General features: G+C 44.4%; 1 protein-coding gene across 3 annotated transcripts in view; it reads left to right on the top strand.

Moving 5' to 3' along the window:
- KIF26B (kinesin family member 26B) overlaps window positions 1–14,119 on the top strand; it is a 442,501-nt gene that overhangs the window by 295,547 nt on the left and 132,835 nt on the right. For all 3 annotated transcript variants that reach the window (XM_072830252.1, XM_072830253.1, XM_072830255.1), the window contains one exon: window positions 10,539–10,722. In XM_072830252.1, the coding sequence (XP_072686353.1) occupies window positions 10,539–10,722 (184 nt within the window). The remainder of the gene's footprint in view (window positions 1–10,538; window positions 10,723–14,119) is intronic.

Genomic DNA, 14,119 nt, shown 5'->3' with positions numbered 1-14,119 from the left:
GGTGAGGTTAATGGTCAGCCGTGTTTTGCTCCTAATGGTAAACATTTTATTTGAAGTCATGTCATGAATTATCTTCCCGCACTAATGAAATGGATCATTTACATAAAAGTCAGAAAAACCCCAAGACCCATATGCTTTTTAGCCTCCAGAGACATGGAAATGACCCCAGTGACAGCCAATTACAGCGTAGAAAGGTGAAGGAGGACGCTTTTTTTTTCTCTACAGGAGAGGCTCCAAACAGGGCAGTGCTTTCAAATCGGTGTTATTTCAAAACGACGCCTAACTGGGGTTTTGTTGCTGTGGTTTTTGTTTTTTAACGTGCACGTGGACGTCTTACCTGTCTCCAGAAGCTTTGCCTCAGCCCACTGGTCCTTGGCACATATCCTCTTTATTTATAATCCGCTTTATTTTCTTCGACCCCTGCGTCATTGACCCCATGGATTTCCTAGGCACTGCTGTGATCTGTCAAGTCATTGGTCGTTATCCGGCAGTCTTAATCCTCAGAGCATTGAAATATTTTATAATGGCACAAGCCATTGTAGCCCATGGCAGCCCCAGCAGCCACTGCGACGTGAAATGGAACTTTGGGTTGTCTTTAACATGTGGACAGTGGACACCCTACCACCACTGCCCCCTCCTGCATCAGCTGATGTGGCAGTGGAGAGGGGCCTCCCCCACCCTCCTCCGGAGCAGTTCTTCACCTGATGCCTCACCAGTTGCCTGCGTCCAATTTAGTAGAGCTTGAATGACCTCGTAATTTGTATAAACTGTTTACCCACCTATCTAAGCATCTCACATGTGAACACCCCCTCAGATAAGAGGAAATGCTCTCTTGGGGCACCTGCGGAGCTCAGTGGGTTAAGCGCCTGATGCTCAATCTCCACTCAGTTCTTGATCTCAGGGCTGTGAGTTCAAGCCCCACATTGGGCTCCATGCTGGGAGTGGAGCCTACTTTAAAAAAAAAAAAAGAGGAAATGCTCTCAGAATGTGGTTAGCAACACACAGTATGTTGAATTTTAAAAAGGATAGTGAATCCTTAAAAAAGAAAATGACTGTACTGCCTGATACTCCTGCCTGTTCCCAAAGGAAAGTTCTGTTTTTCATGACGCCAATAATTCTTAAGAGATTTTGCTAGGTCAATATTTTAATAATTTCTAGACACTTAAGGGGGCAGACCCCAATTGAACTCTTATGAGATACACTTATCATGAAGTACTTTCCATTTAAGCACCCCACAATTCTGAAAATTCAAGATCAAATAGTCTATTGCACAAATGCAAAAAAAAAAATCATCATAAAATGCCCCTTTGATCTATGTAACTGAGACCTAAGATTTTCCCCCCAACAAAACCAATTAAATTTACCAGGTAATTATTTGCCTTATCTTTTTTTTTTTTTTTTAAATCTGAATAGATCTGAATAGATCTGGCCAATGGTAAGTAACCATCCCATGTGAAGGTCCTCTCAGTTCTAAACTGATTCCTGGATTCATATATCATCCCATAATGTGTTAGGATAGTTGTCAACTGGGTGAGATGATAAGGCTAGTGAGAGAAAGGGGTAGAACCCAGAAGGAAGAATTCTTAAGGAGTTCCCAGGCTCATAAGGCTTAGCATGGCACCACTTTCCTTACGGGTGTTCAGTAAATATTAATTTCATCCCGTTAGAGAGACGGTCTTTTTATCTTGAAATGAAGTCCAGAGAAGTAAATAAAGCTCATGGATATTTAAAGATGTGTACTGGGATGAATAGCTTGAAATAACCTATAATACTATCCGTGGTAAGAATGAGACAAGTAAATATTGCTTATAGTTGTGTTTTAGGGTTTTTTGTTGTTTGAAATCTTCTAAGACAACCCACTCATTTGTTTTTCTCCCTGTGAAGAAGGAACTTGTAAGTCATTAATTACACAAAATACATGTCTGGCCAAAAAGTCTTTACCTTTTCAATCCTTTCATGACTGCCTCTCCTTATGTCACTGAATAATACAATTATCCATGAATGATTTCTAACCTTCTTCTCTCTGCCTTCATTGAAGTGTTACATAATAAGAGCAGAACCTGCTGACTTCCAGAAATTAGAACATATAAGACAGATGAGATCAAACAGCTGGCTATAATGATATTGAAATTAAAATAAAATGTTCTCATAGAATATAAGGTTATAAAAATACTGTTTTTATTAATTTTTCAAATTCTGAAATTCTGTTAGTATATTTATTTCATATACATGTTTTTAAAAGAAAGTAATTTTTAAAATGTATTCTCAAAATAATCACCTCCATTACTATTTTTCTGCATTGAAGCTAACAGAGGCTTCCCCAGATGGAATTTAGTGATTCTAGGAAGTACTTCAGAAACTCTGCCTTAGAAGAGATTTTGGAAATCATCTGATTCTCCTAACATATGCATTCTTCATCCTGATGTTTCCTGGAATTGGTTTTCTAGCTCCTACTTGGGCATTTCCAGCGACAAAAAACTCACTTATTTCAGGAAGCAGACCCATGATTAATGGGTTACTCTTATTTTCAGACAGATACCCTTATACTTAGATGTGTCTTTTGTCTCGCTTACCTGCTTTGCTACCTATTTAGAGACAGTGCTGTACGCTATGGGGCAGGTGGACCTAGATGCGGTCTCAGCTTCACTACCTATAAATCCTACAAGGTGCCATCTATTAAGACTTCCTATGTAATGAACCCTTAAAGTATAGTCTTACTTCATTTTCATAAAAAAATCTACAAAGATCAGTAATCTTTTTGCTGGATCTTACTACGCAGAAACTGAGGTTAATAATCATATTTATGACAGTGACGATGATCATATTCTTGAGTTCCATTGACATGCCAGGTGCTCTGTAGACCCTTCATATACATTTTAAACAATCAGGATTAAAGTGACTTGCCCATTATTTACTCAGGGTCTGAAGAAGCTGGACATTGATATTCAGGTCAGATGCTAAAAGGACTCTGGATTTAACTCTTTAAAGTCCTGTTTCTTTGAGAAATGGGATTAGATTACTATTGTCTTCCTCAGCAGGTTTTCTGAGATTCAGTAATAACATAGCCCATGAAATTATCTGACATTCTTGCTTAAAAAATACTTCCTACTATAGGGATCCCTGGGTGGCGCAGCGGTTTGGCACCTGCCTTTGGCCCAGGGCGCGATCCTGGAGACCTGGGATCGAATCCCACGTCGGGCTCCCGGTGCATGGAGCCTGCTTCTCCCTCTGCCTGTGTCTCTGCCTCTCTCTCTCTCTGTGACTATCATAAATAAATACATTAAAAAAAATACTTCCTACTACATATCATTTATTCATTTTTAACAAGATTTTATTTATTTATTTGAGAGAGAACATGTGTGCATGCATGAGCAGGGGGAGGGGCAGAGGGACAATAGACTCCAGGCTGAGTGCAGAGCCCAACGTGGGTCTTGATCCCATGACCCAGAGATCATGACCTGAGCCGAAATCAAGATTTGTTCACTTAAACAACTGAGCTATCCAGGTGCCCTATTCATTTTTTAAAAAATATTTTATTTGTTTATTTGACAGAGAAAGAGAGAAAGAGAGAGGAGAGCACAAGCAAGGGGAGCAGGAGAGGGAGAAGCAAGTTCCCTGCCAAGCAGGGAGCCCAGTGTAAGACTCGATCCCAGGATCCTGGGATCATGACCCCAGCTGCAGGCAGATGCTTGGCCAACTGTGCCACTGAAGTCCCATTTTTTTAAGACAGTTTTTTAGAAGACTCTTCTTTCCCTTTTATCCTGATTTATATTCTCCAGGCTAAATATCCCCAGATACTTCAGTCTTTATTCATTCAACATATACATGTGCTCTTTTGGCCCTGCTGGGATTTACATTCCAGAGAGGAAACATACATGGTAACTCAGGAAGTCATCTGCTTGCTCCATTAGAAGACAGGAAGTGCCATGCAGGGGATGGGTTGGTAAAGCAGGCAGGGTAAGGGAAATGAGGAGGTTGGGCATGGGTGGTGGTTCGTTTACTATGGCTGTGTAACCAGTTACCTCAAAACTTAGTGGCTTAAGTCAACAATGATCACTTACTATCTCTCATGGACTCTGGAGTTCAGAAATTTGGGATAAGACATAGTGGGGCTGGCTTATCTCTGCTCACAATGCCTTTGTCCTCAGCCAGAAGACTTGAAATATGGCCCCTGGAATCATCTAAAGGCTCATTTACTCAGATCTGGTAGTTAACGCTGGCAACTGACTGAAGTCCTCAACTCTTCTCTGCATGGCCTTCTTCATGTGACATGAGCTTCCTCACAACATGGAAGCCAGGTTCTAAGGGTGAGAGGGCCAAGAGAAGCCATATGACCCAACCTTGGAGGTCATACAACATCATTCCCACCACATTGCGTCATCAAGGCAGTTTTGAAGTTCCATTGAGGTTCAATGAGAAGGAAAATAGACCATGCCTGTCAGTGGAGATAGCAATGTCAATGTCATGTTATAAAAAGAGCATGTGGGATGGGATACGTATTGGTGCAGTCATCTTTGGAAAGTATGGTCTGCCATGGTGCACAGGGTAGGTTTGTCAATGTGGTAACATTTAAGGAAAGATTTGAAGGAGGTAAGGGCCATGTGCCTAGCTCTCCCTGGAGCAGAGTGTTCCAGGCTAAGACAGGAGCCTGTGCAAAGGCCCTGCAGCAGGAGTATACCAGGAATATTTGGAAGCTAGTATGGCTGGATCAGGGTAATTGAAGATCAGAATAGTAGGAAAGGTGGTCTGAGATAGGAGGGAGGATATATGTGAGGCCTTAATACACCACTGTAATTACTTTGGATTTTACTATGAGATGAGAAGCAAAATGTGTTTTATAAGCAGTTATGTTTTATTTTAAAATTTTTTGCAAGATTTTATTTATTTATTTGACACACAGAGAGAAAGCACAAGTAGGCAGAGTGGCAGGCAGAGGGAGAGGGAGAAGCAGACTCCCCGATGAGCAGGGATCCCGATGAGGGACTCGATCCCAGGACCCTGAGATCATGACCTGAGCCAAAGGCGGTTGCTTAATCGAGTGAGCCACCCAGGTGCCCCTAGCAGGTATATTTTATTTTTTTTTTAAATAATTTTATTATGGGGAAATACAGATAACATAAAATTTACCATTTTAACCACTTTCAGGGATACAATTCGGTGACATTAAGTCCACTTATATTGTTGCATCACCATCACTACTCTTCATCTTCAGGACGAGTTCATCATCTGGAACTGGAACTCTTGTGCTCCTTAAACATGAACTCCCCACTATCTTCTCTGCACAGCCCCTGAAAACCAATATGCTACTTTGTGTCTATGAATTTGCCTACTCTAGGTACCTCATGGAAGTGGAATCATGCATTACTAGTCCTATTGTATCTGTTTTATTTCACTTAGCATAATATTTTCAAGATTCATCCATGTTGTAGCAGGTATTTAGAATTTTATTCCTTTTAAAGGCCAAATAATATTTCACTGTATGAATAGACCATATTTTATTTATCCATTCATCCACTGATGTCGGGTTGTTTCCACCTTCTGGCTATTGTGAGTAATACTGCTATGAACATCGGTGTATAATTCTCTTCAAGTCCTTGCTTGCAGTTCCTTTGGGTATATCCCTAGATATGGAATTGCTTAATCTTATGACAATTATTATTTAATTTTTTGAGGAATTGCCACACTGTTTGTTGTTTTTCTTTTCTTTCTCTGTCTCCTCCTTCTCCCTACCCTCCTCCTCTTTCTTCTTCTTCTTTTGATAATAGCCATCCTAATGGATATGAAGTATCTCACTGTGGTTTTGGGCTTTTTTTGTATGTAAATTTATTTTTATTGGTGTTCAATTTGCCAACATATAGAATAACACCCAGTGCTCATTCTATCTACCCCCTCTCAGTGCCTGTCACCCAGTCACCCCCATCCCCCACCCACCTCCCCTTCCCCCACCCCTAGTTCATTTCCCAGAGTTAGGAGTCTCTCATGTTCTGTTTCCCTTTCTGATATTTCCCACTCATTTTTTCTCCTTTCTCCTTTATTCCCTGTCACTATTTTTTATATTCCCCAAATGAATGAGACCATATAATGTTTGTCCTTCTCTGATTGACTTATTTCACTCAGCATAATACCCTCCAGTTCCATCCACGTCGAAGCAAATGGTGGATGGTTGTGTTTTCTAATGACTGAGTAATATTCCATTGTATACGTAGACCACATCTTCTTTATCCATTTATCTTTCGATGGACACCGAGGTTCCTTCCACAGTTTGGCTATTGTGGCCATTGCTGCTATAAACATCGGGGTGCAGGTGTCCTGGCGTTTCACTGCATCTGTATCTTTGGGGTAAATCCCCAACAGTGCAATTGCTGGGTCGTAGGGCAGCAATTTTTAACTCTTTGAGGAACCTCCACACAGTTTTCCAGAGTGGCTGCACCAGTTCACATTCCTACCAACAGTGCAAGAGGGTTCCCCTTTCTCCACATCCTCTCCAACATTTGTTGTTTCCTGTCTTGTTAATTTTCCCCATTCTCACTGATGTGAGGTGGTATCTCATTGTGGTTTTGATTTGTATTTCCCTGATGGCAAGTGATGCGGAGCATTTTCTCATGTGCTTGTTGGCCATGTCTATGTCTTCCTCCTAGCAGTTATATTTTAAAAGAACCGCTCTGATAACGGTGTGGAAAGCAGCCTGGGCAGTTGGGGTGGGGGCAGAGGGGCAAGAGAGGAAGGGAGACGAGTTAGGAGACTATTCTAGAAACCCAGGCAAGAGGAGTTAGTGACTAAGACAGAGATAGTGACAGTAATGGCGGTGAGATGCAGTGGATCACAGACATGTTCTGGACTTATAGCCAATATGATTTCCTGATGGATTGGCTCTGAAAAGTGAAAGCAAGAGGAGTCAGAGATGTCGAGGCCATTGCATGGATGGAACTATCATTTTCTAGAAGAGGGAAGGCTGAGGGGACACAGCTTTTCAGGAAAAGATCAAGAATTTAGTGTCTAAGTTTGAGACATGGATTAGATATGCAGGTGGAATTGTTATGGAGGGGGTAATTGGATAAATAAATAAATACAGAGGTCTAGGGAGAGGTCTAAGCTTGAAATAAAAATTTAGGGGTCACGGGCATTGTAATGTTATTTAAATGATGCTCCTGGAAGATAACAGCCAGAGACTGAGTGTAGACATGAAGAGGACGAAGGACTGAACCCTGAGGCACCCCACTGCTGAGAGGGTGGGAGGAAGAGAAGAAACCAGTGAAGAGAATCACAAGGGCATGACCACAAATGTCCTGGAAGCCTCAGGAAGAAAGTGCATGAAAGCTAAGGGTATAATCAGTGCTCTGATGGGTCAGTAAAGATGGGGCCGAGAATCACATCGCTGAGCTAGGTCATGCAGGTCATTGGCAGCTGTGGGTCGGACCCTCGTCTGGAATGAACTCCAAGGCCAGGGAAGGAGAGGAACCAGAGAAAACAAGTTTAGACAGCCTTGCCATGAGATTTGTGCAAAGATGAGTGAGGAAACAGAATGGGAGCTGGCTGCAGAAAGAGTCAAGAAGAGGATTTGTGTTTTCTTTTAAGATTTCCTTTAAACAAAAACAAACAAACAAAAAACAACAACAAAAAGATTTCCTTTAAACAGCAGCACACTTGTATGCTGCTGGGAATGATCCAGTGTTTTCCAGAGTGAAAATTTGGCATTGTAGGAGAGAGAGAGGAACCCCAGGGTGATATCCTTGGGAGTGCTTTGCATATGCTTTAACTTCCAGGATCCTCACTCTCCTCCTCTGTGGGGTCTCTGTGTGGGGTGCAGGTGGGCACACACTGTAGAGATAAGAAAAAGGAAGAAGCCAGCAGGCCACTGCCTTTTCTAAGCTGTCTTTTGGTGTCTTTCCCCTGTCTCTCCACATTTGCACTGGGAACCCCAGCTGGTAGGGGGTGGGAACCACACGCCGCAACTCCAGGTCCTGTTGCCATCTCATGAAAGAATCCAAATGTGAATGAGTGAACACCACCTGTTACCAGCAGATCCTCATCCCCCCATCTCTCCAACTGTCCTGCATCTACACAGCCTGGCTTTGCAGCAAGGGGTCCCGGGGCAGACACATGGGTGTCAGGATGCAGTGCAGTACACACCCCTGCATGAGCCCCTGTTCTTCGGGGGTGCGGGTGGTGGTATCTCAAGAAGCAATGAAAAACTGTCAAGAGATGCACCGGACCAGTCATTGAACAACCTCCTTATGCCTTTCATTTTAGAAGGAAAGCATCAGGAAGAGTGGCAATGAGATCATGAAAAAAAGTTTAGTCCTAGTGTTTTTGTTTTGCTGGTTGGAAGAAGAAAACATTGTGGAAAACCGATACCCTTCATTGTCTGTTGTGGCACAGCACAGTGACTGTAGCACTCCCTAAGCATGGCACATGGCATTGGGACCCTGGGTACCCTTCATCCTCTTGTTCATCATGTGTCCCATTCCTCCATATTTCACTCTCAGGAAAAAGATTTTCAGGTTTACAGCTAAGAAAATACAAGCTTCGAAGCTGCCATTCCATTTGCTGTATTTGCACAATGGCCATTCCATAGCTCAAGAGATTTGTCAGAGGATGATAATTATGGCCACATAATTTAAACTAACTATTCCAGATCTGTAAGATTGGGGGCAGGAAGAGGTACAAACAATGCTGACTCTGCCTTCTTTTTTTTTTTTTTTTAAGATTTTCTTTATTTATTCATAATGATGCAGAGAGAGAGAGGCAGAGACACAGGCAGAGGGAGAAGCAGGCTCCATGCAGAGAGCCTGATGTGGGACTCGATCCAGGGTCTCCAGGATCACGCCCTGGGCTGCAGGCGGCGCTAAACCGCTGTGCCACCGGGGCTGCCCTGACTCTGCCTTCTTGACCTGCTTCCCTGGTGACCCGTCATGTAACTGACATGGATGGATCAGGAGGTTTTGAGCTGTTCATGGTAGTCTGGTCGTTTTAAATAGAAGCTCAGGGGCACCTGGGGGGCTCAGTGGTTAAGCATCTATCTGCCTTTGGGTCAGGTCGTGATCCTGGAGTCCTGGGATCGAGTTCCGCATCAGGCTCCCCATGAGGAGTCTGCTTCTCTCTCTGCCTGTGTCTCTGTCTCTCTCTCTGTGTCTCTCATGAATGAATAAATAGAATCTTAAACAGCAGCACAGACGTTTAATACCATTCAAATAGGCAATTGGAATTTGTCCAACACAAGTGTACTGTGAAAATGCCAAGAATTAATCCAGAGGTGAATGTATCAGTCTCAGCAATGCCTTTGCCTCGTGGCCCCTTGCCCTGATTTTTCCCCCCACCTCACCCCACCCGCCGCCACCACTATAGTTAGGAACATGGTGTTGTAAGTGTTGCAGAACATTTGTACAGTAGAAGACATGATGTGAACAACTGACATTATTAATGATACCAGCAACCTCCCTCCTGCCTTTCCCCATCTGCTCCGTGCCACCTTTGTTGGCTCTGGTGCTTGCCCATGAATTGCATCTTTTTAAAGATTTTATTTATTTATTTGAGAGACAGAGAGAGCATGAGCAGGGGCAGAGGGAGAACCACCAAACTCTCTGCTGAGCAGGGATTCCAATATGGGGCTTGATCCCAGGACCCTGAGATCATGACCTAAGCCAAAGGCAGACACTTCTTAACCAACTGAGCCCCCCAGGTGACCCCATGAATTGCACTTTGTATCAAAAGACCACCCTGCACAGAGAGAGAGCCTGTTTTCTACACAGCAGCCCATAGTCTCAGCACCATACACCCTGGCTGGACTTTTTTCTAATTTGGTGTTATGTTTCAAAAACGAGGTTGATTTATGTTTCCCTGCTGTACAGGGCCATGTGTTTTTCTTGCACAACCACACACATAGTGTGCCTTGATTGGTCACCACTCAGTTCTTCATCAGGCTGGCTGGGATTTTACAAGGTGTTTGAATTTCTAAATAACTCATAGGGTCTCTCACACTTGAGTTCATACCAGAGAAGTTATAGGATGATTAACCTCATAGGTGCTGTTTATCCCCAAAGACGACCAGCCATATCCACGCTCAAACTAAGTGTGGATCTCAAACAAGTCTTTAGAAATTGTGATTGCGGAATCATGCAATTGTGTGGCTTTTTTTCCCCTTCTGTATAAGTGATTGGGTGGCTACTAGGTGCTACTGCTGAGCACCCGGAGGATGAGCAGGATTCGGTAAGAACTGGGGGTTTGTTTATTTATTTATTTATTTATTTATTTATTTATTTATTTATTCATTCATTCATTCATTCATTCATTCATTCATTCATGAGAGACATAGGTAGAAGGAGAAGCAGGCTCCCTGAAGGGAGTCCAATGTGGGACTCAATCCCAGAACCCCGGGATCATGACCTGAGCTGAAGGCAAACGCTCAACCACTGAGCAACCTAGGCTCCCTGAACTGGGGGTTCTTGGAGAGAAAGAAGAGTATATGACTCTGGCATATCTGATCGAACATTGGACCACACCTGCTCCTTATTGTCGCTTTTCTGCATTTTTCCTTCCAGAGCTGCCCAGAAGTTAAATCTGTCTTCGAAGAAGAAGAAGCATCGACCTTCCACCTCTTGTGCGGCCGAGCCCCCGCTCTTTGCCACCAGCTTCAGCGGCATTCTGCAGACCTGCCCTCCCCCGGCTCCTCCCTGTCTGCTGCGGGCCGTCAACAAGGTGAAGGACACACCAGGCCTGGGCAAGGTAGGTGCTCTGCCGTTGGAGACGGAATCGAGGGGAAAGAAGGGAAGCGGGAGCCCAGTTTGGTTGTTAAAACCAGAGGGTGACAGCGAGAACGACAGGAGACGAAGGTTAAATTCACTCGGAAAGACTCTCAACCTTTCTTTAGTTACATGCATTGCATAGAAGATGAAGGCATTCAGATGATTGGAGATGTGATTGGGTTTGGGCAGGTAAAAACAGCTGTGTGCTCTTTGACAGAACTGTAACCATTTGAAGACAAGACCCAAAGACAGAAAAGACAGTAGGCAGAGGCTGGCCAACAGGCCAATGTTATTAGGAGATGCGGCTCAGTTGGGTTTGGGGTAACTTTGTTTTCAGGGTCACTCCCAAACTCTGCGCTGACATGGTGTCTGGGTGAAGTCACTGCGGCTCTAGCTCTCCACTCAGGAAATAAGCTGAGACGTATAAAAACATTTAGCTCCAGAAAGGTGGCTGTTGTGTCTCTTTATTTTCTTTGGAAGTAGGATGGGGCACACCACCTCGCCTGCCTTGCCGACTTGATGTGATCTGTCCGGGGTTCTTTCTGGAAAGTTGCAGGTTGGGCTGAGGGGGGCAGCTGGTCCACTATGAGGACCCAGCTCTTCCTGTCACCGATTCCCTTTCCCCTTGACCCTCAGACTTGGCTGTCCCAGGTTTCTAGTCTCCCTGTAACTCGGAGTCCTTCTGGAGTTTGGGGCTCTCCACTCCATCTTCTCCGTTTCTCTGCTTCCTCCCATAGTCTCTGCCCCACGCCCCCAGTTTCACCACCCCATTGGGAAAGTATCATGCTATGTTACCCTTCCCAATGGCATTTAAACTTTAAGATCATGTTGGGCAGAGCATTGCTTACTCCAATGGAGAGTATCCAGTCTTGGAATGTTCTGGCATGTGGCAGGGTAGGTAGCTGTTAGCTGATGGTTTTCCCATCCCCAAAGGAAAGCAGGGAACAAGGCAGGAGGGCTGCCCTGGCCTCACCAGCCAGGAAGGACATGGGGAAGACCCTCTGGATCAGGATCCCTCTCTAGGGAAGGACTCATGAAGGGAGCCGCTGAGGGGACACTCACTGAGGCAGTAACGGGTGGTCGGCATGCTGCCTTTCGGGGAGGGCAGGCATAAGTAACTACAGGGCGTTAACATCTTTTCCTTTCTTTTTAATTGTGCTAAGATACGTGTAACAGAAAATTTACCATCTGAGCCTTTTCTTAAAGTGTATACATGGATTTTTGTTTTGCTAAGGAGTTTGGGACTTTAGTACCAGAGCTGAACCGTCCTGGATGAAGTGGAGTTAGCATTGTAAGCTCCTTGTCTCACGCTCTGAGCGACATCCAGCTTCTCCTCTGAATAAATGTGAACAAATATTAAATGTTATCACTTTGAAGACATGAGATTATTAGGCAACCTAGCCTACTCAGATACCCCAGAATAACCTATCCAGGATACCTCAAGATGAACAACATAAGCAACTGTCTCCCTGCACATAGAACAGTGTCCTATCTGTGGTTCCTAAGAGAGTCAATGTAGATCCATCTTCAGGCAGGCCTGGGCCTCAAGCCTCGGTCGTCCTGTTCTCTCCTGCACCATCCCTAACCCACCTCCCTGCAGTTCTGAGACAAGGACATCAGGTCACCAAGGGACTGAACTAACTGTGTTACCAGCTAGGAGGATGAGCCAGCACTTGCATCAAAATAGTTTGGAGGGCACTAGTAACAGATTTAAGCAGACCAGATATTAATCTACACATGTAAGTAGAATTAAAAATAAGATAAGCGGGATGCCTGAGTGGCTCAGCGGTTTAGCACCTGCCTTTGGCCCAGGGTGTGGTCCTGGAGTCCCAGGATCGAGTCCCATATCGGGCTCCCTGCATAGAACCTGCTTCTCCCTCTGCCTATGTCTCTGCCTCTGTGTGTGTGTGTGTGTGTGTGTGTGTGTGTCTCATGAATCAATAAATAAAACCTTAAAAAATTTATAAAAAAAATAAGATAAGCAAGGTATGAGAGCAGGTATAACCACAAACAAGATGATAATCATTAGAAAATGAAAGCTTGCAAACATGCTTATTTTTTATTATTTTTTCAAATAGATACTTTTTTTTTTAAAGATTTTACTTATTGATTCATGAGAGACACACAGAGAGGGCAGAAGCATAGGCAGAGGGAGAAACAGGCTCCCTGTGGGGAGCCCAATGTGGGACTCAATCCTGGGACCCCAGGATCATGCTCTGAGCCAAAGGTACATGCTCAACCACTGAATTACGTTAAAGTTGCTTATTAATTTTTCTCCTTTTTTAAAAAATATTTTATTTGAATTCGGTTTGCCAACATATAGTCTAACACCCAGTGCTCATCTCATCATGTGCCATTCTTAATGCCCATCACCCAGTTACCGCATCCCCCACTCCCTCCCCTTCTGTAGCCCTTTGTGTGTTTCTCAGAGTTAGGAGTCTCTCTTGGTTTGTCCCTTATGCTTCTTTGAATGGGAGAGCAAAGGGTGCTGGGGAACATTCCCTGGCCAGGACTGGCAGGAAGCCCTGAGTGTGTGTGAGGAAGCGTGTCATGGATGAGGTCCTCAGATTGGGTGTCCCAGAAGGTGACAGGGGTATGACTGCTGTGACCAAGCGTGGTGGTGGGGGCATTGGTGGGAGGAAGTGACTGTGGGAGGGAGGGACTTGAGAAGGAAGCAGTAATCGTAGACTTCTTGGTACCATGTGTATGAATGAAACAAGGCTGGTAGGGACTCCCATCCTGCCGCCTTCTGTGTGAGGAGTGTCTGCTCCACTGGGGCACCCAGCTGCCCGACCTCGGTGGGGGATCATTTCCCAGACTCCTTCTCTCCCACCCCCTGATGCCTCCCTGCAGTGAGGAGTTGCAGTCCTTATCCATTTGGAAAGATTCATTCCCATCAGTGTAGCTCTGATGCGGAACTTACATTCTAACATCTCTAAGAAATACAGTGGAGTTTAACCTAGAACATAACTGGTGCTATTTATAAATCTGTATGTTGGAAGTAGGGAAGCTTGATGGAATGTCTGGAAGCAACTTAATTATGGACACCTGAGGTGGGGGGTGGGGCACAAGCCCAGCTCAACTCTGACCTCTTGTGCCTTGGCCACCCCAGGACTTCCTTAGGAGACCTGGGAGGTTTTCACAGGTGTGGAAGAGGCTGATGGGCTTATTTAGAGCAACCTTCTCACTTAGTGAACAAGGTAACTGAGGCCCCCAGGGGGTAAGAGATCTTCCCATGCCTACCAAGTCAAGCCCAGAAGTCAGGAGCATGAAGCCATTTTATTTTTTATGTCTCACTGAGCTGCCACTAGGTATACATGACCTTTAAAATTTGGGGGTGGAGACAAGAATGTGATGGGGCCGCAGTGGTAGCAAAA

The sequence above is a fragment of the Canis lupus genome, chromosome 6, assembly GCF_048164855.1.
Source record: "Canis lupus baileyi chromosome 6, mCanLup2.hap1, whole genome shotgun sequence".
Lineage (NCBI taxonomy): Eukaryota > Metazoa > Chordata > Mammalia > Carnivora > Canidae > Canis > Canis lupus.
The sequence above is the reverse complement of the archived record's forward strand: the minus strand, read 5'-3'. Positions and strand labels throughout refer to the sequence as shown.